The sequence below is a fragment of the Rhinolophus sinicus genome, chromosome 6 (assembly GCF_057876585.1).
Source record: "Rhinolophus sinicus isolate RSI-liver-muscle chromosome 6, RSI-T2T, whole genome shotgun sequence".
In the NCBI taxonomy this organism is placed as follows: domain Eukaryota; kingdom Metazoa; phylum Chordata; class Mammalia; order Chiroptera; family Rhinolophidae; genus Rhinolophus; species Rhinolophus sinicus.
In genome coordinates, this window is record NC_142506.1 from 78,361 (window position 1) to 103,212 (window position 24,852).

At 54.5% G+C, this 24,852-nt stretch overlaps 1 protein-coding gene across 12 annotated transcripts; it reads left to right on the top strand.

The window, feature by feature from the left end:
* Positions 1-10,812: 10,812 nt before the first annotated feature.
* ZNF7 (zinc finger protein 7) lies at positions 10,813-22,504 on the top strand. 12 transcript variants are annotated; one of them, XM_074316559.2, is made up of 6 exons: positions 10,894-10,931; positions 11,976-12,045; positions 12,205-12,247; positions 12,622-12,748; positions 14,443-14,559; positions 18,145-22,504. In XM_074316559.2, the coding sequence occupies exons 2-6, from the start codon at positions 12,038-12,040 to the stop codon at positions 19,920-19,922; spliced, it is 2,073 nt and encodes a 690-aa protein (XP_074172660.1). In that variant the 5' UTR covers positions 10,894-10,931; positions 11,976-12,037; the 3' UTR covers positions 19,923-22,504. The 12 variants fall into 12 exon arrangements, with proteins under 12 accessions (XP_019572658.2, XP_074172659.1, XP_074172662.1 ...); XM_074316557.2 differs by having other exon boundaries at positions 10,911-10,931; positions 12,589-12,748; XM_019717107.3 differs by lacking the exon at positions 11,976-12,045 and having other exon boundaries at positions 10,847-10,931.
* Positions 22,505-24,852: the final 2,348 nt, after the last annotated feature.

A 24,852-nucleotide genomic window follows, 5' to 3' on the forward strand; every position in this document is an offset into this window, starting at 1 on the left:
GATTGACTCCATCTCACTGACCTGAAAGCCAACTCTGTGAGGCCACTGAGCCTAGCACACAGCAGGGGCTCTGCACATCTTGGTCACCTGATCGTGATGGCCATTATGGGTGGGAGCAGCCGTACTGGGGATGGGTTCTCGAGCTGTGGAGAGGGGTCCTACCCACGAGGTGGCTTTGCTCATGCTGCTCAGCAAGGTCCCTCTCTCATGCAATCCAACTTCACCTGCATTACAAACTTTATTCTTAGAAATTATTTATTTCCTTTTAAAGATGTTCTTTAAATGTTTCTTATCACAAGTAATTTGTTATAAACCATGACCCTCTTCTGTCTTGTTTGGTTTGGCTTTGCACCCCCAGCGTCAGCTGCCCTGAGGCAAGGAACAGAACACTGTGCCCCCTTCATCTCTAACATGGGAACAGTAGTGCTGTCTTTCATAGGGTTATTGTAAGGGTTAAATGAGTGACTACACACACAGAGGGCATAAAGTGCGCCTACAAAAATCACCAGGGCTGAGGAAGTCACGGAGTGGCCATTTTCAGGCTCAGACAGGAGAGGTAGTTGCAGAGAATGACCAGAAGGAAGGTCACAGAGGCTTCAAGGTATAACCAACTGGTGACGGGGGGCTAGTTGCACAGGGTATTCAGGGTGTGAAAATTCATCGTGCTGCTTGCTGCCGGTGTTTGTAATTCCTTCCTGTGTATTTTACTTCTAAAAGTGGAGTTCCTTAAAGGTGTGCAGGGAAATGGTAAAAATTCCTGTGAGGTCTTTGACCTCCAAAAGCTGGGGAAGGGGTGGGGTCCAAGCCTATATTTCCAAGGAGAAAAGGAACCCAGCTAATACTTGAGGTAAAATTGGAATAAAGAGATGCTCATATATGTCCAAAACCAAACAAAAATGATGGAAAATATACATGTTGAGACAAACAGAACAAAATTGAAATCAAACACAAGAGTCAGTTCTTTCATACATGTTTATAGTAGCTAAATATATATGCAGAACTTACTCATCTTGTAACTGGGAGCATGTACCTTTTGATTCATCCATTTCTCCCCCAACCACAGCGGTCATCCCTTTCATGCTCGGTCATCCCTTTGTTGGTGCAATCTCTGGCCTCTGCTGGGAGCTGAGACCAAAGGACAAGAATGCACCCTCCCCCCCGCCTACACGAATGTGGAGGCTTAGCCCCCAGAACCTCTGGAGTACCCCTCACGACCCTGTGAACTCGCAGAGAGACCTGAGGCCAAGGTGGAGACCCCCACCTCACTAGAGGCTTCATGGCAGCAGGGCTGCTCCCTCTCCCTTGGGAATACAGCAGTGACCTCGCTGACAGAGGCCTTGACTCCCAGAGCTAAACAGATCCCTGAACATCCCTGACGTGGCCCCCATCTGCCTGGACAGCAGGATTTGTGGTCGCAGGAGGCTGTTGTGTTCAAAGACCTGGCCATGTACTTCATGAGAATAGAAGAGTCGCCTGGCCCCCAACCAGCGGGCACTGTACAGGGACATGATGCTGGAGACCTACTGGCACGTGGCCTTGCTGGGTGAGGGTCGCGGGTCCCAGACCCCCAGCCTCTCCACAGCCACACTGGGGACTCTACCTTTCCAGCGTGGAGTCCCACACGTTGGGAGCGGGAGCGAGGGCCCTCCATCGCCCCCTGGCCACCCAACTGCCCGCTGCTGGTCAGTAGGTGTCCCCCACCACTCCCAGCACCCACATGTGCCCCGTGGCCTCCCGTCAGGTGGTGGGCTTGCCTTTCCCCATCCTTCCCCGACGCGTGCTGTCGGTGCGTCCGCCGGACCTGCAAGCTTCCTGGTTGCCAAACCAGAATTGATCCTCCTGGAGCAAGGGGGAGGAGTCAGGGGCCTTGATTCTGCAGGTGGGTGAAAATCGAGGGACCAAGGCCAGCCAGTGCCCGGGTGAGTGCAAGACGCAGGGAGGCCGGGTCTTCACACAGTTCCTTGCATCCTTGCAGGCCTTGGGTGCTCATGCTGCGCTGTAGCTCCTCACAGCAGGGCCAGGTTTCCTATTTGTTGTCCAAGGTCAGCCCCCGGTTCACCCCCTGCGAGCACTCGCGCATCCACAGCTGGGAGAGGCACTGTGCGTGCGGCGAGTGCGGGCAGCTCTTCAGCCGCGGGGCCTCGCTCCTCAAACAGCGCCAGCTGCACGCGGAGGCGAGGCCCAGAGAGGACGGCGGGCGCTAGTGCGCCCTGCCGGGCGAAGCACGGAGGGGCCGCGCGGGGGCACACTCCGTCAGTGCTCTGTATACCAGAAGCCCTTCAGACACGAGTTCCTGCTGCTCTGCACCACAGGCTGCACATGAGCGGGCAAGAAGACGTTTGAGTGCAGAGACTGTTGCAAGGAATTCGGCCAGAAGCCCAACCTCACGCTGCACCAGCAGACCCACAGCGAGGAGAGGCCTTTCGCCTGTACGGAGTGTGGCAAGGCTTTCCGCAGGAGCTCCACGCTGGCTGCGCGCTACCAGCGCCACAACGACCAGAGGCTGGCTGCTCAGCTGCCGGGCCTGGGGGAGGGCTCGCAGCCGGCTTGCTGCCCTCCTGGAGCATCAGCAAGTCCCCGACAGGCAGTGCTCCGCCGGGGGCAGGCCACGTGGGTGCAGCAGGGCATTCGTCTGGGATGGAGAGGAAGGCCGAGCCGGAGTGGGTCCCTACCCCACCCTCCAGCCCGCGTTGCCACAGGAGTGCGGCTTCTGGAAGCCCACTAAGTGGGCCTGGACACTCACCTCGGCTTCAGTCAGCCAAACGGGGGTGGGGCTGGGTTTTGTTTTCTTGCTCATCTATTTTCCAAATACTGACTTGTGATCAGAAAAAAAAATAATAGCTTGGTGTCATGATCTGGCCCTGTTTGCAAGAGTTCCAGCCACCCCGTGGGAGCTGGAGGGGCACAGAATCCCAGTGCCTGGCATGGGGACATGAGGAAGTCACTGGGACACGGGGTTTGGAAGTGATGCAGGGCTGGAGGGCTGGTGATGCTGATTCCAGGACTCAGGCAGAGTCCCAGGCTCCCGGCGGCACCTCAGGAGCCTCAGCTGGACTCGGTGTGCCCTGCCTTCCTCAGGCCTAAGGAAGAAGGTGCTCACTGGGAGACGCCCCCAAGGGCCTGCTGTCCTGGGAGCTCGTCTTAGCCACCACTGGTCACCATCAGCCTCACCCAACAGCGAGAACGCTGACGGGCTTCTGTGGCAGCTTACGAAACGTGATAGAAAGGAAGCTGTTAGGCCTGCGCCAAGCTGAGGGCCTGACCCGCGAATGCGTGTTTTTAATTAACACGTTTTCTTCCTAAATATAAACTTGATGTGGAGGATTTGGAAAAAGCAGAAACTTTACGAAAAGCAACATAAAAAAGTGCCCTTTGTCTCACTCTCCAGAAATCGATATTGTGATGTCTGTGGTGCTTTGTTGCTAATGCACAGTTACTGTTTTCGAAATTGGAGTTATGTTTTGCTTAGAGTTTTGTACCTACTGATTGGATGATGCCTGTGTGTTTGCCATCTCATGTGCTTTACTTAGCAACTCTCTCATTGTCAGACATCTGTCTTTTCCCCCACGGTGTCGTTGTTACCGTTAAGCCCACAGTGGGCATGTGCATGTTTGCCTGTGTCCCTGACTGCTTCCTTGGGGTTGAGGAGGGCTTCCAGGTCAGGGGTACTGGGAGTAGGGAGGGCCTGCTTTTAGTTGTATTAATCTTGAGAAATGCCGCTCTCGTGTTTATTTGCTTTTCTTGGCCTTTTCATGGGTGAGTTCCCAGTAGGCTCTTGTACCCATTTTTATTGGATTTGGAAGACCTCTGTGTTGAGTTCCAATCCCTTTCCCATGATATCCCCATTTCCTCAATTGTGACACAGACCACAGGTGTTTGGGTGGGGGTGGGAGGTAAGCTGTATCTTACAACGGAGGCAGTGATATATTACAAATATTTTCCCCAGTTCTTTCTTTCCTTTTAATAATGAGGGTTTTTTTAAAGATTTTTTTATTGAGGAAGGGGAACAGGACTTTATTGGGGAACAGGGTGTACTTCCAGGACATTTTTTTTCCAAATTAAGTTGTTGTCTTTCAATCTTAGTTGTGGAGGGTGCTGTTCAGCTTCAAGTTGTTGTCCTTTCAGTCTTAGTTGTGGAGGGTGCAGCTCAGCTCCAGGTCAAGTTGCCGATGCTAGTTGCAGGGGGCACAGCCCACCATCCCTTGTGGGAGTCAAACTGGCAACCTTGTGGTTGAGAGGACGCGCTCCAACTAACTGGGAGCCATCCGGGAGCTCAGCGGCAGCTCAGCTCAAGGTGCCCTGTTCAATCTTAGTTGCAGGGGGCGCTGCCCACCATCCCTTGTGGGACTCGAGGAATTGAACTGGCAACCTTGTGGTAGAGAGCCCACTGGCCCATGTGGGAATCGAACTGGCAGCCTTCGGAGTTAGGAGCATGGAGCTCCGATTGCCTGAGCCACCGGGCCGGCCCAATAATGAGGTTTTTAATACAAAAAATACAATTCCCCTGTGGCCAAAATATCTGTCCTGATATGATTAGAAAAGATTTCCTTCCACACCCTACGATTTTATAAAACGTTTTCTTTACTTTGGTTAAGTTACTAAAGTAAACGTATTTGTAGTAAAACAACAGCAAAACCTCAATGTAGAAATAGGAAATAAAAGCCCCCTTCCTTCTTCCTTACCCCCCAATCCCCTCCTTTCTTCCAGACACACCACCGTTAACAGTTTGGGTAGTTCATTCCTGTCTTCTCCTCTACATTTCAAGCAGCCAGTATACGTGTGTCTGTATTTTTACAAACAGGATGCTTCTGCACATATTTGCAATGACTTTTGATGTGTTTACTCACTGGGCTGAACTACAGTCCCCAGAATTCTCTTTCAGGTGGGTTCTGGACAAGGAAGGGAGGTGGCAGCCACTGTAGGTCACACACCTTCCCAATATTCAGACACTAACTTAGATAATACTGTGAAGGGATTTTGCAGATGTGATTAAAGTACCTAATCAATTGACTAAGTTAATCAAAGGGAGATGATCTTGGTGGGCCTGGCCTAATCAGCTGAATGGCTTTTCAAAGTTTAGGCTTCCCTGAGACTCCTGCCTGTGGAAAAGCATCAGCGGGTGGTCTTGCCCTCCTGAGTCACAGTTCTGAGGCCTTCGAGCTTGTTTAGCAGCCACCACGACTGACGGCTGCTTACTTCCTCCGTGTTCTGCTTCTTGGTTGGACCCTGACTGACCCACAACCTTCTGAACCTTGGCTTTCCCACAAGTACATGGAAGTGTCCTTCCATGCTGGGAGAAGCACAGCTACCCCATTCTCCGTGGTGTGGATGTGCCATTGGTGACAGTTGTTTCCGTATGAGTGGACATTGCATCGCTGTCCACACCATGTGCACACAATGCCATCATAAGAGTGTTTACATAAATCCTGGCTGTCATCACTTTCTGTAAATGTGAGAGCTGCGGCCTCAAAGGTTGAGACACTGTCTTCACAGGACTCGAGGTTTTGTGAGGCTTCAGTGTCTGGGCAATTCCAGGTCCCTGCCAGTGGTGGTCGCACAGCAGCCTAACCGTTTGTCCCCTCCTGCCTCTCCCTAAGAAAGGAAGGACTGTGGAACTGTGCCTCTTTGGGATTACAGTTTTACGACTTGTGTCTCTCCGCCTGGTCTCAAGAAAGAAGGGTTCGCAGTCAAAGACGAGTAAGATTCCTTACGGAAGGAAGAACTCAAGGCAGACGGGACCCCATTGAGACCCCTGATGAGCTGCTGTAAAATAAATGGAAAATAGCCTTGTCTCCCTTCCCCCTTGCTTGAGAAAAGCAGCTGCTGACTCTTGCTGCTCCCTCTCACCTAATTGTGAGAGAGGTCCATTAGATCTCACTCTTACTGCTCAGCTCATGGAATGGCTCATCACGAGAGACTTTCTCCCCCGCAGGAGGTACATACCACACCTTAGATATCATGGGACTGTATGCTTCAGTTGCTGTGGGACCTACAATTGGGCTCAAAAAGTATTTTTTAAATTTTGCAAGAGTTTCACAGGCCGTGCCTAAAATCATGTGATTCCTTTGCTTGTAATCAATAAATACAAACCCCCAGTCGACCCTATTTGGTGATCCAGTCTCTTGAGGCTGTGAGTCCCTTGGTCCTCTGTGATTTAACTGTATTTGAGTCTCTGTCTCTTTATTACAGTTTAACCCTCGCCGCCTCCCTCGTCTTCCCACGGCTTGTGTTGTGCAGGTCGCAACACCTGCCTCACTCCCTTCCCAACCTCCAATCTCAAGCCGGGGCTTCCATTGGCCAAACACAATTGGAAGCCAGTAGTCAGGAAAGTCCACTGACAGTTGACCTGGGCAGAGATGGAGTGCAGAGTGAGGAGAGAAGGCAAACCTGGGAGAGCAAATGTGAGCAGGAGGCACCGCCACCCATGACCGACGTGCTCTTCCGACGCTGCTTGCTGTGCTCTCATTGACTTTGAACATACCATGCTGTACTGCTCAGGGCTCCTCAAACTGCGCCTCTGAAAGTCAGCCCTTCGTCTGTCAGCTGTCCTGCGGCGAATACCCCAGACAGAAAAGTAGAGTCTGCTTTTGGGGGATGCCACATGTAAGATCCCTTAGGCTGTCTGGCGTTCTCCCCGTGTTCCCCAGGTCCCTGCAATCCACACGGGGCCTGAGCAGAGCGCCGTGTCCTCCCACTGGGGCCAAATCCCGCTTCGGCTGCTGGCGCTGTCCAAGGTGCTGAACCCCCGCCTGGCGCAGCCGAGAAGAGTGCGCTCTTACAAAGTAGTGTGGCCGGGGGCCGCAGCCAGGTTCCTATGTTCTCAGGGCTGTTTACAAGGTCCGAAATAAAGAGGACTCGGGTGATTCTGTGTGAAGAATGAGCAGAGAGAAGTGCTCCTGGGCTTTTCCTGTGCTGACACGTGGTCTTGTGGTACCCGTAGCGCCCCAGCACGGAGGGAAGGAGGCTGTGGCCAGCGTCGCCTCCTGCCCACCCCCATTACTCTGTCCCTACATTCATCTGCGAGCCTGTCTGTGGTGCAGCTACAACCCGTCATGACTTCCTCGCCTTTCTCTGCTTCTGGATGCCACTAATGGATTTCGGAACCTGTTCCTCACAGAAGCCACAAAATTGGAACCTCACCGAGATGGTGTGCAGTTCTTCTGCGTCAGACAGAAGACGGAAGTCTCTGTTTTCCTTAGGACCGAATATCCTGGAAAGTGCTGCCCCACAAACCATGTTCCTGGGCCAGTCCCCACAGTACGGTTGAAAGTGTGACAAAGAATGACACCCACCTCAATTCTCCACGGTGTCCTGTGTCCCAGACTTTGCCTCCTGTCAGTGTGTTCCTACTTCATCACTCTTCCTCCTTGGGAAGGGTTCCGGCATTGCTATAGGAGGTTCCCCAACTGGGATCTGACCTCATGTTCCTGCATTTTATCCAAAAGAAGCTCCAAAGACGCTCCCTCCGTCTACACCCATTTCCCACCCCACTACACAGGCGCAGGCATGTCTAGAGTCCTCAGTCCACACTGGGGAAAATAAGACAAAACCGGGAAGGGCAGATACCTTCTCTTCTGAGTTAAAGGAAATACTGCAGCAATGAAGGAGTTTTCAGTTTTACATCAATGTTTGTGAATTTGAAAGTTCTCAAGTTGTCCTTAATTTGAGGAAATGGGGCAAAACAAAGCAAGAAAATAAGGTAGGGAACTAAAGGCGGTGTGACAGAGCTCACAGAAAAGCTGGGCTCTATGATAGTACATTTTAGCCAGGGGTGCAGCCTTTGCAGAAAGAGTGAGGAAGATCTGGACACTCTGAGGACCTCCTGCGGGACAGGTGAGGGTACAGTGATTTGGGTTCTGACCCAGGTGAAAGGAATCCTAGTACTCCCACCTTGCCAGCTGGGTGATGGTGACCCTCACCTCATGGGACTGTTGAGGACAAACGTACCACATAGTCAAAGAGTCGATGGATCCTATTCTTAGGACATGGAGCTGGAGAATGGAAGCTGATAAAGGTGGTGTCTAAGTTTCAGAAAGTTTGAAAGGAGGTAGCGGTGAGAAATGGCGTTAGTGGGAGGGAATGGATGAGGTCACAATAAAAGCCTATTTTTCAGCTCTGAATTTTTCCCCAATTTTTTTTAACTGGGGAAGAGAAGCAGAACTTTATTGGGGAACACTGTGTACTTCTGGGACTTTTCCAAGTCAAGTTGTTGTCCTTTCAGTCTTAGTTGCAAGGAGCGCAGCCCACCATCCCTTGTGGGAGTCGAGGAGTTGAACCAGCAAATTTGTGGTTGAGAGTCCACGCTCCAACCAACTGAGCCATCTGGCCACCCAGGAGCTGAGCAGCAGCTCATTGACTTCATTCTAGTTCCAGAGGGCGCAGCTCGCTGGCCCATGTGGGAATCGAACTGGCAGCCCCATTGCCCAGAGCTCACACTCTAATCAACTGAGCCACCCATCCACCCCTTTCCCAATGTTTTTTATTGTGCTAAAAGACACATAACATAATATTAATCATCTTACCCACTTTAAGTGTACAGTTTGATGGTACTAAGTAAATTAACATTGTTGTGCAACCATCCCCACCAATCATTTCCAGAACTCTTTTCATCTTGCAAAACTGAAACTCTGTCCCCGTTACACAATAACTCCCCATTCACCCCCTCCCAGCCTCTGGCAACCACCATTCTACTTTCTGTTTCTATAATTTTGACTGTTCTAGATACTTCATATAAGTGGAATCATACAGTATTGCCCTTTTGACTTATTCTACTTAGCATAATGTCCTCAAGTTTCATCCATGTTGTAATGTGTGATAGAATTTCTTTTTTTTTCATCTTTGCTTCCTTTTTTTTCTTTTTCCCCTTTTTCCGCCTCCCCCTTCCCCCAACTCCGGTTCAAGCCATTGTTCTCAGTGTAGTTGTGTAAGACACAGCTCTCTGGCCCATGCTGGTATTATGAGCCTTGCCCCCCCCCCCCCCCCCCCCCGCCTCCCCAGGCATTCGGTCGCCGGTTGGACGCTCACAGTGGCTCTCGCCGACTGCTGGCCGCTCACGCTGGCCACCGGCCACTCCTGGCAGCACATGGTAGCCAACGGCAGCCCACGGGCCACTCACGCTGGCCACCGGCCACTCCTGGCAGCACAGGGTAGCCAACGGCAGCCCACGGGCCACTCACGCTGGCCACCGGCCACTCCTGGCAGCACAGGGTAGCCCACAGCAGCCTACATCAGCCTATGGCAGCACACGCCGGCCTCCGGATTCTCGGAGCAGCCCAGCTCCAGGGAGAGCTGTTGTTCACAATCTTAGCAATAGAGGGCGCAGCTCACCGGCTCATGTGGGAATCCAACCGGAGATCTCAGCGTTAGGAAAGCCAGGCTCCAACCACTTGAGCCACTGGGCCGGCCCAGCATTTCTTTTTTGAGGTTGAGTAATATCCCATTGCATGACCAGACCACATTTTGTTTATCCTTTCATCCATCCATGGACACCTGGGTTGCTTCCACCTCTTGGCTATGGTGAATAATGCTGCCATGAACACGGAAGTGTAAATCTCTCTCTGAGTCCCTGCTTTCAATTATTTTGGGTATACACCCCGTAGAGGAATTGCTGGGTCATATGGTAATTCTGTTTAATGATTTGAGAATCCTCCATACTGTTTTTCACAGTGGCTGCACCATTACATTCCCATCAACAGTGAAAGAGGGTTCCAATTTCAACACGTGCTTGCTGACACTTGTTGTTTTCTGTTTTTATTTTTTTAATAGGAGCTATCATAATGGATGTGAGCTCTGACGTTTTTAAATTTGCAGTGTTCAAATGGACACTAATGGGAAGCAGCTTTCCTCTTGGAATAGAACCCAAAATTATTAGTGATGTTTGGTAAAGTGACTTTTGTAAAAGGTGCAGCTCTGAATCCCATTTCAGCCATGTTTTTCCATATTTGGTCTCCATCCCTCTTAAGTTTGAACCTCCATTCAGAGTGAAGGAAATGTTTCATTTCTGGAAACCTTCTTTTTCAGCTTTTGTTTTCCTTTAAAGAAAAATAAGCTTGCTGTCCCAGAGGTTAGTCGGTCTTTCCAACAAGTTTCTATCTATCGAAAATTGTGGTCTTTTTTGAGCACAGAAGAGATGCAGGACAGAAACATCAAAAGCTCTGCCTTGAGGGTCTCAGATTCGAGTAGGAGAAAACGCGCATACTAGACAGGAGTCAGGAATGGCAGGAGGTGGGCCCAGGACTGGTGATGATGAGGCCTCTGTGGCACAGGCCCTGTCACCCGGAGAACACCTGCGGTTTCCACAGTGCTACTCTGACACTCAACCCCACAGCTGGACATTCCTCCCAACCCACCTCCAACCGGGGGCACGGCCTGGGTCCGACGTCTCCGCAGTCCTGGTACCTTGAACATGCCCAGCGGGTGCCTTCTACTGTAGGAAAGCACGCGCACAGATCTAGTGGGGGGACCACTGCCCACCGGCTGATGATAGGAGTTGCGCGGGTCCCAGCCCTCTGGCTCCCCGCCAGCTTCACCGGGGTCCACGCCTCCCTTTCGCCTCCGGGGCCTCCACTACCCAGGCACACAGGTGCCCAGCCCGGATCCGGCCCCACCCCCTCCCCCAGCCTCCGGTCCCGCTCCTTCCCTGGGCCCTGGGCCCTGGCCCCTGGCCCATGGGATCGGGCCCCAACCCAGCAAAGACTTGGCCCCGCCCCACCCGACTCCTGCTCCGCCCTCCCTGGACTCAGTGTTTTCCCTCTGGCTCTGGCCCCGCCCCTTCTCCGAAGCTCAGGGGGCTGAACTGGGAACCACCGAGACGGCGGAGACTCCGAGCTGCCCAGAGGGGCCGGAAGTCTGCGTGACGGAGCGGGCGCGGGCGTCTAGGCCCGTTTCCGGCGTCGTCGCGCATTTGGAGCCTCCGGCGGTCCTCGGGGACGGTGAGTCGGACCGACGGCGGCGGGTGCTCCTATAGGCTGAGGTTCCGCATTGGACGCCGCCTCTTCCCGCTTCCGGCACTGCGGGTCCGGCGCTCCCTGGGCTTTTCCGCGGGGAAGCTCGGGTGGCCAGGGCGATTCGGCGAGGCCGTGAGCGCCTGGCGGGGAAGGTGTTCGCGCCGCGGTTGCCTTGGCTGGCGGAGCAGGCAGGCGTTTGGCGGAGTCCCGCAGGCCCGGCCGCCTGGCAGCCTCGCTGCCCGCAGGCCCCGGCCGCGGCCTTCCCTCCACCCTGTTCTTGGGGGATCCTTGCTTCACCTCCAGGCGTAACCACCCCTTCCAGGCCCCTCTTTTTCTCTCACTTACTGCTCCTTAGTGACAGTGGCCAAAAGGGCTGTGCCTTGGGTGGGGTAAGATGTTTGCCTTGTGAATTCTGGCAGCCGCTCAGGGCCTGCCCATCTCTACTGGGGACCCAGGATCCCGCGCTGGCAGCGGCACTCCAGGTGGGGGCCCACCCGACAGTGGTCACTGCTTCCCTGGTCAGCCTCGCCGTGCACACGGCCTGGGGCGTGTGCCCACAAGCCACTTTGTGAGGCAGAAGCTCCACTGGGCAGCCCACTTGTCATTCTGACCCACCAGGGAGATGTGTGGGGAGGGGAATTCCTGTATCCACTGGCATTTGCCCAACGCTACATTGTCAGGCTCCTGTCTTCCAACCTGCAGTCACACCATGCTTCCCCTGCCTGCCCCACTGGCTCCTTCCTTGCTCAGGCCCTTTTGCTGCCTGGAGTGCCTCCCCCGTGTCCATCACGGTGGCCTAGTTAGCTCCTCCGAGAAGTGACCCATCAGACCAAGTCAGGGTTTCCTCATTACGTGCTTTCAGCGATGTTAGTACAGGGTGCCATCATGGTTGTACTTTGCATTTATTTGTGTGGCTGTTTAACTTTTTCCCACTAAACTGTGCTGCATGAAGGCAAGAGTCTGTATGGTTTGCTCACTCCTGCACCCCTGCTTAGCTGAGCACCTGGTACATGTGGCAACCACCCCTAGGTGTTGTGGAGTGGTTCACAAACGCCACAGGCTCTGAAGGATGAGTGAGGCCTCAGGGGCAGATGCCCAGGTACTGTGGCCATTCTGGCCCCACCCCATGTCCCCACCAGAAGATACCTGGGGGTGGAAGTAAAGGATTGGAGAACATAATACCCCCTGGATTAGTCTAGACATCAGGGGTGGGACCTCAAGCATCCCGACCTCTGACCCTTTTCATAACTGCCCACAGGTCTCAGCCAGGACACATGGATGTTCATCCACCCAGCCTCATGGTAGGAGTCTGACAGCCTCCATCCCCAGGGTCCTGTGAGGGCCCTGCCTCCTCCTTGGCACCCACCCTGCCCCCTGCGCCTGAGCCTAGATCCTGTGTCCCCTCCCAGGCTCAGGTGTGCCTGTTCCCAAGGCAGTGAGCAAACCCCTACCCAGACTGGGGCCCGTCTGAGGGGAGGGTTGCAGATCACCGTGGTCTGGGTCCTTCCACCTCCTCCATACCGCACCACCCCTCTTGATTTTAGAGCCAAAGGGGCCTAGGGACTGTCTCGCCCAGCCCTGTGTTGCACGTATGTGCCTGAGACATGCCATGAGGCGGCGCCAGAATGGGGCTGGCACCCAGGGGTCCCTGGGGTGCTGGTGTGTGTCCTTTCAGGAAGCTGTGACGTTTGGTGATGTGGCTGTACACTTCTCGCGGGAGGAGTGGCAGTGTCTGGACCCTGGCCAGAGGGCTCTCTACAAGGAGGTGATGCTGGAGAACCACAGCAGTGTGGCCGGACTAGGTGAGGCTGTACCTCGGGTCCCCTCCTGCCTGCATCCTTGGTCAGCACCTAACTAGCCAGGCCTCTGTTAGAGGCCGTGTGGTCAGGCCCTCTCAGGCTAAATGGGGGCCTTGGGCCTGTGAATCTTTGTGGATCAGGGAGGGGTCATGGTGAGCCAGACAGGCTCAGCTTTGACTCACGTCAGGTGGTTTAATCCTCACAGGGTAGGTGGACTTCTGGGGGCCATGGAGACTCCTTTTTGTCTGGGCTAATAGATTGACTTGTAAGAAATAGAATCCAAGTTAGAAATAGCTTCTTTGCTATCTTTTTTAACTCCTAGAAGAATTCGTATAGATGGAATTAATTGAACTCTTAAGTTTTGGGTAAAATTCACCTGTAACACCATCTGGGCCTTGGGCCCTTAGGGAAGGAAGGTCTTGCTCCAACGCTCATATTTCTGTAGTCCATAAGGGTCTGTCCAGTTTGTGAATTTCTTGTGCTACTTTTCTCATTTCTAGTGTTACTAAAAGTTGACTTATTCATTTAGATTTTTAGTTTTTCCAGGCACGTATTTGTTCACAGTATTCTGATAAGTCTCTATTATGCTTGTTTGGTTTCCCTTCCTTACATTTTGACAGTGTTTTTCGCACTGTGTTGGCTTTAATCGGTTTTGCTCCAGGAACGTTGTGTTTTTCTTTCCAAAACCAGCTTTTGGTTTTGCTCAACTTTTTTTGTGGGGGTCTTTGTTTCCTTTTTATATAATCCTGCCTCTTGAATTTTTTTCGTTTGTGTTTTACCTTTCTTATTTCTAGTAACTGTTTAAAAATGTAAAATTCTGTCTTTAGGTACTGCTTTAGCTGCGTCCTAGTTGCCACTTGGTGATTGGTTACTTAATCCCCAAGCCCTGATAGTTTTCAGCTACCTGTGGCGTCTTGGTTGGGCGCATACTATGGTGTCGTGTGCACTGCCCCATGACGGCCTCTGTTTCTCTGGCAATGTCCCACGTGTGCTTGGAGGAAACACGTGTTTCCTGTTGAGTGTGGGGTCCTGCCCACACCTGAGGCCTTCTACCTGAGATCTCTGCCCTCCCTGCCCCCTCGGCCGGAAACCTGAGGGACACTCCAACCACGGGGCCCCTGGATAGGCTGGGAGCACACCACACTGCCGTGCCATGACATGGGGCTGGTGGCCCCAGAAGGTGGGTGCCAGGTGGGCACCCACAGGTCTCCACCACTCCCTAGTCTCCAGGGCTTTGTGCAAGGACGTGAGGCTGGGGGCAGCCGGGTGAGGGTTGGACCCTAGTGACTTCGGATTTAAAGTTCGTTTGTTGTTGATTTTTGTTGGTTTTGTCTTATTTCTTAACCACCCCTATCTTTTGGAGCATACCTGCCCTCTGAACCGACAGACGTGCTGGCAGTGCCTGGCTTTTCTCTTCTGGGGGTACAGCAGCCTATTCTTTGTGGACTCTTTGGTGACAGAGTCCCCTGGGGATTCTGGCCCTGCGGCAGACAGGGATGGGCTGGAAGTCACAGCTTCCTTCGCTGTCCTGCCTCAGCAGCTGGACTGAGTGGACGGAGAGGCCTGCGTGCCCCCTTCAGAAGCTGTCCTGTGCCCCCGCAGCCCCCACCCCTTTACTCCTGGAAGCCAGGGGTGCTGAGCCCTGGGCTGCATCCCTAGCCATGCCAGTTTGGTATCCTTGTTTGCCACCTCGACAGCAGGATTTCTGGTCTTCAAGCCTGAGCTGATCTCCCGGCTGGAGCAGGGGCAGGAGCCGTGGGTCCTCGACCTGCAGGGAGCGGAGGGGAGAGAGGCACCAAGGACCCCCCAGACAGGTGAGGCTTGGCTCTGTGGCACAGATCCTGTGCCCAGTGAGAGTTGAGGGTGGGAGCTGAAGGCGGAGGGCAGGTCCTCGGGGTGGGCCTGTGGATGGAGCAGAGACAAATTGCAGGCTAACTGGGGAGAGACTGAACTGCAGAGAAGCAAGGACGCAAAACACCTGTGCATTACGGCAAAAGGGAGCTTGTTTTTAGAGCCACATTTTGTTCAGTTTCTAATTTTGCCAACATTCTTCCTAAGCTGAGGTACAAACATGGTGTAAGGGAAGCGGTAAGTTTGGTTCTGAGCCTCTTCTCCATCCCCAAGACAATCACACTCCCTCCAGAACTTCTTGGGGCCCCGGTGACCCCAGCCTCTCAGGTCAGGCTCGGGGCTGCTGTGACAGCACCACAAACTGGAGGCCTGAGTCAGCAGAGATGACTGTCTCAGTCCTATAGCCCGAGGTCCGAAACTAAGTCTTCAGCAGGCTCGTGTCCCCTCTGAAACCCGTCCAGCTTCTGGTTGCCTGGGGGTTCCTTGGCTTCTGGCCACTTCCCTCCATTCCTCCACTGTCATAGTGCCTTCTCCCTGTGTGTCTGTCTTTCCAAGGACACCAGTCAGATTGGATGAGGGCCCTCCATGATTGGTGTGACCTCAGCTTAACTAACTCCAGCTCAGTGGTCCTGATTAAACAAATTTGTATTCTGAGCTCCTGGGGCTGGAGCTTCACACCTTTTGGAGCACAATCGGCCCTTAATGGGCACCTACCTCCTCATGGTGTTGGCTCCCTCCGGGCTCATGTCAGGGGTGCCGTCGCCACTGGCCTATCTGAGCCTCCCCAGCAGACACATCGCCCAGTTGAGTCAGGGAGGTGGGCTTGCTCGCATCTTCACCACAGGGAGAAAATCCAAATTACCCCCCACTCCCCGCAGCTGCCATTTCCCATCACTGCCCAGGACAGGGCCTGTCCCCACATGCGTCTCTAGGGCTGCGTGGAATCAAGTAGGAGAACCAGAGCTGTGACAGTGAATGGTTGTGCTTTTCCTTCCTGAAAGGGTCCAGAGGCGTCCTCAAAACAGGCGACTGAGTGTCTGAGCCTGTTCACACGCCATGTGCGGGAGGCGCTGCAGCTGTATGCAGGTTGTCAGGAACCTTGAGCCCAGCCCCCAGTGCGCTTGCCTCCAGAGCTGAAGGCCCTGCCTTCTGTTTTGCCCGATTATGATCTCTCCTGGAAAGGAGTTAAGGTATCGACTGGCCCAGCTGAAACCCAGCCACCTGTTAAATATTGCCAAGGTGGAGGAGAGCTTTTAGAAAGGGCGCCCTGGCAGACAAGCAAGTTCATGTCGGCAGTCCCTTAGCTCAGCGGCTTATGTGCTGTGAGTGGTCTCTGCAGTTGAGACCTGGAGCCGTTCACTGGCCTGAGCGTAGGGCAGGGCAGGGCACGGCACAGCCTTGTGCCTGAGCTTTTGTGGGACATGTGAGGAAAACACAAACACCTGGAGATACGATTTTGCCGGCTGGTGCAGCAGGTACCCCGGGATTGGCTCGGAGTGGCAAGAGAGGTCAGGGCCTGCAGCTGTGCCCCCATCACCGTCACCACGGTCCCCAGAGCGCCCAGCCCTCTGGGCTTCATCACAGTCCCCGAGGGCTCCATGGGAAGTGTTACAGCCAGCGTGATGGCTGCAATGGGAGAGTTTGCCGAGGGCTGACTTAGGTTTCACCCATTTGCGGCTGAGGGGCTCAGCACACATCGGGTGTGGTGGATGCCAGCAGTGGGAGGCCAGGTCGTGTGACAACACTTGGGCTTGTTGACCGGTGCTTGTGGAAGTTGGGCCCTGTGTCCCCACAGGCTGCGCGACGGCCTGTTCTCAGGCATGGCTGGAACAAGCAAATCCTGGAAGCTTTGTGTTTTCTCAGGTAGGAACTTTAAGGGCACCTGGGGTTATCCTAGGGATGTGGCCTTGATTAAGGGTGAGGAGAGTGTCTTTGTCAGAGGAGGCCGCCACTGGCAGTTGGGACAGGAAGAGACGGGCTATGCTGTGTGCCTAAAGGGAGGGAGCGTGGGGCAAGCCGTTCCCGCCGGGCATGCCGTACAGGGAGGTGGGGCCTTTGTCCTGTAACTGCTCCTTACACACTGGGTTCCAGGAGCCTGAGGGAGGCTGCCCGGAGCAGCCGGCGGGTTTGTGCTGGCCTCGTCCTGCAGCTGTGCTGTGGCCACTTGGCTCTGTGTGCAGCAGGAAGCCTGGGGCTTGTGGCTGGTTCGGCAGTGAGGTGTCCCCTCCTGCTTCTGTGGCCATCCATGGGGGGGCCTCTGCATCCAAGCTCCCAGTCTTAATAGAGGGTGGCCCAGGTGGGGCCAAGTAATTCAACTCCATGTGGTTGCTTGCACCTGGTGAGCAGCTTTGTGAGATTGTGTTTGTGCAGAAAGATGGTGAAGACCAGGTGGGAGGTGTCCCACATCGTAAGGCCACAGAGCCATTGCACGGGTGTGTGGGGGAACAGACTTTGGCCCATTCCCAAATCTCTCATTAGCTGTGTAACTGTGAGTGAGTTACTTAACCTCTCTGAGCCCCAGACCACATATCTGGGTTGTCGTGAAGTCTAGTGGAAGAACGAGCGGGAACTGTCCTGTGCCCAGTGCACGGCAGGTTCTTTCTCACACACGCCAGGACTGACAGGTGCAGGGGCCTGCGGGGCATGGTGACTGGGCCCTGCCTTCAGTGTGGGCTGGTGGCCTGCTCATGCCCTGGATGGGATCAGGGATGATGGGGTCTGACTTACGCAGAGGTGCTTCCTGGGATTGCAGAGTGGGGAGGAGGCTGACGCTTACTTGGAGAGTCCAGAGGGAAAGTGGACACCAGGAAGGCCTGGTGGGGGGCAGGCAGGGGTAGGAAAACCCCCCAGAAGCCCAAGGGAAGAAGTCTGTGTGGGCCAGTGGGTGTGGCAACTCAGAAGCTGAGGGGCAGACTGGCAAGAGGCACAGTCAGCTGCGAGTTGGGGGGAGGGGATTGTTGGCATCTGTAGGAAGCTGAGCTCAGGCCTGGGGTCCTGCTCAGAAGCCCAGCCAGCAGACAGCACAGTGCCCATCCTTTGGGGCCCACCCCCTGTATACCGCTCCTCAGCAACTCTCAGCCTCGTCTTTCTCAGCACCTGCCCATCCCTCCATTCGTACTTTGAAATCACTCTGTAATTCTCACTGCCCACCTCTGGATATGGTGGCCTCCACCCGCTCAACCTAATGCCTTCTCGCTAAACTTCCCGCCCTCTCAAGCTCACTTTGTGGGCTTTTCCTCACCCCACCCCCCATCCCATAGGATGAACCTGTCTGCAGATGTTACGTCCTCAAGGGAGGGTGGCTCTGAGCTCTCTGCCAAGCACACAATATTTGTAGGAATGCGTAAAGCAGAAGTTTGAATGGAACCAAATTTTGAAAATTGTCAAAAGTGTCCATTTCTCATAGTGTCTTCCCATGCGGGGTGTCCTGGGAGGCAGTTCAATTCCCAGGAATGACCCTACCCCCACCCCACCCCACCCCACCCCAGGCCATTATCTTTCCCCTGAGCACAGGGGATAAGGAGCGTTGCCCTGCCTGTTTGTTTCAGGTTCTACGATTAGTACTGAGGATGAGCAGGCCCGAGAGGATGCGGATGCTCTACAATCAGAATCCCCTGCAACGATGTTCAGAATTGCCCCACGGGCTTGTCCTCGGAGTCCTGGCTCTGGAGACACCTCAGATTCTGAGGTCTGGACAGAGAGTGAATCTAGCTCCCTCTTCAAGAAACACCGCTTGAACATGGGGACGGTGGCCCCCAGGAAGACTTTGGCCGAGGAGGATATGCAGGGACATGGTGAGCTGGGAAGTCAGCCAGATAGACGCCAGGGGGGCACTGCAGAGGCAATGTCCCAAAGATGTGATGTGTGTGGCAGGACGTTTGGGTCCACGTCGGCTGTTGCTCTGCCTCAGGAAATTAACACACAGAAGAAACCTAACCGATGTCAAGAGTGCCAGAAAAAGTTACCCGATTGCCTGCAGGGAAAACACCAAGGGACCTGCCGTGGAGAGAAGCCTCACGAGTGTGAGGAGTGTGGGAAAGCCTTCCGGTTGTGCTCACAGCTCAATCAGCACCAGAGAATCCACACCGGAGAGAAGCCGTTCAAGTGCATTGAGTGTGGAAAAGCCTTTCGCCTGAGCTCCAAACTCATTCAGCATCAGCGTACTCACACAGGGGAGAAGCCCTACAGGTGTGATGAGTGTGGGAAGGCCTTTGGTCAGAGCTCCAGCCTCATCCACCATCAGAGGGTCCACACGGGAGAGAGGCCCTACGGCTGCCGCGAGTGTGGGAAGGCCTTCAGCCAGCAGTCCCAACTGGTCAGACACCAGCGGACGCACACGGGAGAGAGGCCCTACCTGTGCCGGGAATGCGGGAAGGCCTTCAGCCAGAGCTCCACGCTGGCACAGCACCAGCGTGTGCACACAGCGGGGAACACCCCAGTCCCAAGAACCCTGGGCAGCACCAGCCTCGCCCACCCGAGAACTCATGCAACTGAAAAACCGTTTAAGTGTAACGAGTGTGGAAAGGCCTTCAGGTGGGTCTCCCGCCTCAGTCAGCACCAGCTGACTCACACTGGAGAGAAGCCTTACAAGTGCAACAAGTGTGCGAAAGCCTTCGGCTGTAGCTCACGGCTTATTCGCCACCAGAGAACTCACACTGGAGAAAAACCATTTAAATGCGAAGAATGTGGGAAAGGCTTTGTCCAGGGCTCACACCTGATTCAGCACCAGAGAATCCACACTGGAGAGAAGCCCTATGCGTGTGGTGATTGTGGGAAAGCCTTCAGCCAGAGCTCTAGCCTCATCTACCACCAGAGGATCCATAAGGGAGAGAAGCCATACGGCTGCCTGGAGTGTGGGAAGGCGTTCAGCATGAGCACGCAGCTCACCATTCACCAGCGGGTCCACACGGGGGAGAGGCCCTACAAATGTGGTGAGTGTGGGAAGGCCTTCAGCCAGAACTCTACCCTTTTCCAGCACCAGATAATCCACGCCGGGGTGAAGCCGTACGGGTGTGGTGAGTGTGGGAAAGCCTTCAGTCGGAGCTCATATCTCATCGAGCACCAGAGGATACACACACGAGCCCAGTGGTATCACGAGTACGGCAATACCCTGGGAGGTCTTACCCAAGTGAGCCGTAAAAAAGTCAACACCGTGAAGAAACTACACAGATGTAGTGAATGTGAGAAAATATTCAGGTGGCGCTCGCATCTAATTATACATCAGAGAATTCACACTGGAGAGAAACCTTATAAATGTAATGAGTGTGGCAAAGCCTTTAACCGGAGCTCAAGGCTCACTCAGCATCAGAAGACTCATGTGGGGTAGACCGTTCGGCTCGTGTGAGCGGTAAACCCACAGCCTTAACCCGTCGGCTTCTCACGGGGTCGTTTATATGACGTGAACTTGGAATGTGCTGCAGACCCCTGTGCACAGTGTCTGTTTACTGGCATGTTCGACCTCGGCCCGTTCAGTAAAGCCTGTGTCCCCATCGGGGCCACACGGAGAGCCCCCAGCTCACGGCAGCTGCCTGCCGCACCCTCAGCAGTAAGGGTGGCAGTGCTAGCGGGAGTCCGAGTCGTGCCTTCTTCAGCTGCCCCTTCTCCTTGGACTGCACCCCATCAGAGCCACTGGGAGTCCCCGGGTCCCGTGCAGCTTCTCTGGAGAGGCTGGTCAGTGCTGTTCTTCCTGTGCTGAGCGCGGGCCAGTGCCAGCAGTCCAGAAATGGTGCCTGGGCCCAGGGACATCACCCTTGCTCTGCTCCCCACACCCAGAGCCCGCCTGTTTGTCTGAGCACGGTCATCTGGCAGCTGTATGCCCCACACTGACACCTAGAGCCAGTCCCTAGCCGCGGCTGCGTGTAGGAGCGGCTCCTGGTAGCCCCACCGGGGGCCAGGGAGTGTCTTGTTTACCTCCACTTAACCAGATTTCCCAGACGGCCTGCCACAAACTGCCAGACTTGGAGGCAGGCTGCACTGGAGTCAGCATGGTCACATGGGTTCCCCTCACCCCTAGGGCCTATGGGGCGATGCCAAGGGCCCTGATGGGTGCTGTGCCCAGGGCATTGAGGAACTGCTTGGGGGACTCGCCGTGAGTCCCCAGTGAGCTGGCAGGGCGGGGGCATCACCTCATCCCTCAGGTTTTGTCTGCCGACTTGGCCTTGAGTGGCCCAGGTGACAAGTAGGGCCACCTGGCGTTCAGGGCACGCACAGTAGAATGTGCAGAAAGGTGGCCAGTCCCAACGGTCTGCCCTGTGGACTGAGGCTTTCTTAGCTGAACTTGAGTCAGCCACTCTGGTTAATCTGACCGGTGGGCTGGGACCATGTCCATTCACTGTGGCTCTCACAGCATCTGATTAAGGTCTTGCAGCTGCAGGATGACAGTGACCTGCCACGCTGACCACAGCCCCACCCACTGCCTTGGACTCACCCACTGTGAACAAGTTCCAGGCCATGGTCACTCGCTGGGTCACTGTCCAGGACCACCCACTCGGGATCTGCCGATATTGGTGTCATTGTCAGTAATCGTTGTGGCAGCGTCTGACAGAGGTCTCCAGCCCAGTGCAGAGGCCCGTTTCTCCCACATGTACACAGGTAGCCCAGAGGAACACGGGTTGCTTCAGGATCTATTACGAATGACACTTGATTTGGGTCACCATCACACTGGTTTGGTTACGTCCACAGGCAGGTCCCCAACACCTTGCAGCCTCAATCGCCATGCACAGACAGCCTGTAGCAGGTTATGGATTTGTGTCGGGTGAAGTAAATGATGGCCCCAGCGTTTGCACCAGGAGATTCCAGAGCTTTCCGGCAGCGTCAGGAGCAGCTGAGTTCAAGACAGCCAAGTCGATGTGAGTTTCTGTGTGTCCAGCTCATGGATGGGGATCTTAGCCCTACAGCAGGTCACCTAACTGCCAGCCAGTGCCCGGATACCATGCAGCTAGTGCCCACTTCCATCACGGCAGCCCCGCCCCTCCAGTCGTCCCCTCCTCCACCCAGAACTTGTGTCCGGAAGAGTCACTGCAAGAGGAGCAGGATCTTCCATGAGTGGTGCCGAGGCTATGGATACGTGTCCCCACCTTGGCCACTGTGTTTACCCAGGTGGTCATCGGGTTGTCAGCCCTGCACATGTGGACGGGGTGTCGTATGTGAATGGACCAAGAATGTTTTAGGCCACCCGACAATGGGATGGTGCATGGACAGGCCACATTCCTGCCACCTGCCTGCACTTGGTCCTATCTTCGCTGGAGGGTCGTGCGTCGGATCCCGCCTCCCTCGCTGCCTCCTCGGTAATGGTGGGACAAAGGGGCGAAACAGCGTGTGGACTCGTCCATGCTCCAGCCTGGGTGTGACAGGCTCTCCACGAATGGTAGCCGCAGGCCAGGCAAGAAGGGCCTGAGGCTTCAACTTTACCTCTGCTTCAGCACCCGGGTCTGCTTTGGATTGCTGTGGTCCCAGATCATGGGTCTGGCAGACGGCCTGTGGGCCACACGCAGCCTGTGGCCGCTTATGTGTGGCGTGCTCGTCAATGCCAAGGCCACTAGACGGGGTGGCTGTGATGCCAGTTCCCATGCGAGTTGGTTCCTGCAGGCACAGCCACCAAACCCCAGCTGGGCTTCCGGACAAGGCAGCTGCTGGCACTGTGGCCAGTCTCTGTGTTTCGCTTCTACGTCTGAAAACCTCCCTGAGCGCCTAACCACTTTCAGTTTTGCACCGCCGGTTTCTAATCCATGTTTGCTCAAATAATCCCTTTGAATTTTTAATGTACCTCAGTTTACCTTTTAACAGACCTAAGAACGGTTTTTACATTTTTACATGGTTGGGGGAATAAACAAAAGACTATTTTGTGAGATTTGAAAATTATAGTGAAATCAGATTTTGGTATGGGACAATAAAGTTTACGGGAACACAGTTGGCCCACTTTGCGTGTTGCCTCCAGCCCTTTCTTGCTACAAGAGCCAAGTTCACCACACTGGCCACGGTTGCCTCATGAACCTCTCAAAGCGCTGCAGCCTTTGAGAAGCTATTTTCCTCTCAACTGTTAGTGTGGTTTGTTCACCAAAATGTCCAGTACAACTGAGAAGTCCGTGGAAATAACCCTGGGTCCTCCATGCCAGGTGACATTCCCAGCTGTACAAGTATAGGAAGAGGGTCCCTTAACTGCGGCCACGTGAAAGCTGCATGGGGCCCATGGGCTGCTGGGCGGGACATTGTCAGGTCTGAGATCTCAGGAATGCACGGAAAGTGTCTGTACCACCTGTGCTGGGGGCTCTTACAGGACACGTCGCTGCTGCTTGTGGGGTCGTGCGAGTGTTGGCAATATTCAACTTTCAAGCTGTATTTCCCAATTAGGCCTTTAGTGAATATGACAGTAAGCTCATTTTAAGAATTTCCAGGACTCTGTTTCAGCTGTTTTAAAATACTTGGGAGTCAGTCAAGTAAACCCGTGATTTTGATCTGAAATGGCTTTTGTTCTGAATCACAGGTTAAGCTTTCACTTGAGATGTTGGATTGGAACTGGTGAGCTTGCTGGAAGTATCGCAAAGAGGGTGGGGGGGCAGAGCTCTGCTGGGTTAAACGTCCCTGTACCCCAGTACGTGTGGCTGCCCCTCAGCCAGGAATGTTTGGTGAGTGAATGAACGATGCATTAGGAGAGCATCCAGGCTTTGAAGGCAAGAAGTCAGAGACGCACAGATGAGAGGAACTCCTGGCACGAGTAGCTTCCATGGAGGTTAAATAAGGTCAACAAAAATGAAGTAATTTTCCAGGTGCAAGTGACCATTCTTTGTGCAATGCCTTGTGGAGGCCTGAGGACAGGCAGATGGGGCTGGCCCCTGTCCCCAAGTCCAGGTCCTTGGTAGAAACCGAGCACAGATGAGGGTAGACAGTCCCTCTGCAGCCTGGGGGAGTCCTGCAGGCGCACAGTCTGCCCACCCCAGCTTGGTGAAAACAGCCCGTAGCAGTTTTGTACGGCTCTGGAGCTAAGAATGGTTTTTAAATGGTTGAAAATAAAATTTCAGTGCCTGTAAAAGGTTTTTATTGGAACGTAATCATGCCCATTTGTTTACACGTTGTCTGGCTGCTTTCAGGCTATGGTGGCAGAACTGACAGAATTGTTATGTCACGGAGATTACATACTTCCTGAGTTTTAGGACGTGGGTGACAAGGGCTACCATGTTGGCATGCAGGTCTGCTCCACAGCTGCCTTGTCCCAGCTCCAGGAGCCAGCAGTCCCATTGTGTCTCATGAAAGCCACTTAACACCTGTATCCTGACCTGTCTTGTGTCACTATATGCTTGTGCAGCCCTCCTTGAGACAAGCACGTAGGGCTCCAATTGGGGCAAACCCAGAATTTACAACATCGGCCGTCAGGGGCTTACCTGGGATCCAATACAGGTCTGTGCCCCCCGCCCCCATGCGAGGAGCAGTGCAGTCGGCCACCACCTCATCTCCCGAGGATGGAGAATGGTTCCCACCCACCGTTCCTGACCAGGTGACCAGCTGCTGCGCCTCCCAGGGGCTCGCGGAGTGGACACACCAACACAGTCGTGCACACTGCCAGGCCGCCCCAGCCAGGCGCACGGAGACAAGGGGTTCTGAGGCCTGGTGCGCAGACGAAGGTGTGCAAATTCCGGTGGCACCCGCTGAGGCAGGCGGCTCTAAGGGCCTGTCGCCATCTGCCCAGCCCCTCATGCAGGACTGCCGAGAGGCTTGCAGTGGGTTCCGAGGGCCAGTCCCTCAGGAAGGAGTTGTGCATCTTTTTCAAGACGCCAACTCCAGCAGTTACCTCTCCTCACTGCAACCAGGTGCACGGTTCAGATCCGTAGGCCCCAGCCAGTGGCCCCTGCGAGGCAGGGATCTTGGAGCACCCTGCTGGGGCACATAGGCCCGGCTCAGACCCCACATCGCCATCTCTGGTTCACTGGCCGTTTCACTGGCGGTAATCATGCACAGCAGATGCCCCCAAGTCTCAGTGGCTTTCAACCGTAAACATGGGTCCTCACTCTGGGATCAGCAGCTGCTCAGGACATGTGAGCCAGCAGAGAGGGCCCCTTGAAGCTCCCTGAGGGACACACACTGCCCCTCCTGCCACCCTCCACGATCAGGTGCCTAAAAGTTAGCCGAGGAAGGACACTGCCCCGGTGGGGAGGGAACGCTGACGGAGAACATTGGCTCCTCCATCAGCTATGTGACCCTGTGCTTCATTGCCTGGGAAGCAGGAGGCCTCAGACCTCACTGAGTTAAAACGGTGCAGTGAG

What these genes read in the sequence shown, in the direction of transcription:
- ZNF7 (XM_019717099.3), top strand. Translation starts at nt 12,538, where the DNA reads ATGTGCCTGAGACATGCCATGAGGCGGCGCCAGAATGGGGCTGGCACC. An exon ending in CAGCAGTGTGGCCGGACTAG is followed by an intron (nt 12,749 to 14,442) that starts GTGAGGCTGTAC and finishes CCACCTCGACAG; the next exon opens with CAGGATTTCTGGTCTTCAAG. An exon ending in ACCAAGGACCCCCCAGACAG is followed by an intron (nt 14,560 to 18,144) that starts GTGAGGCTTGGC and finishes TGTTTGTTTCAG; the next exon opens with GTTCTACGATTAGTACTGAG.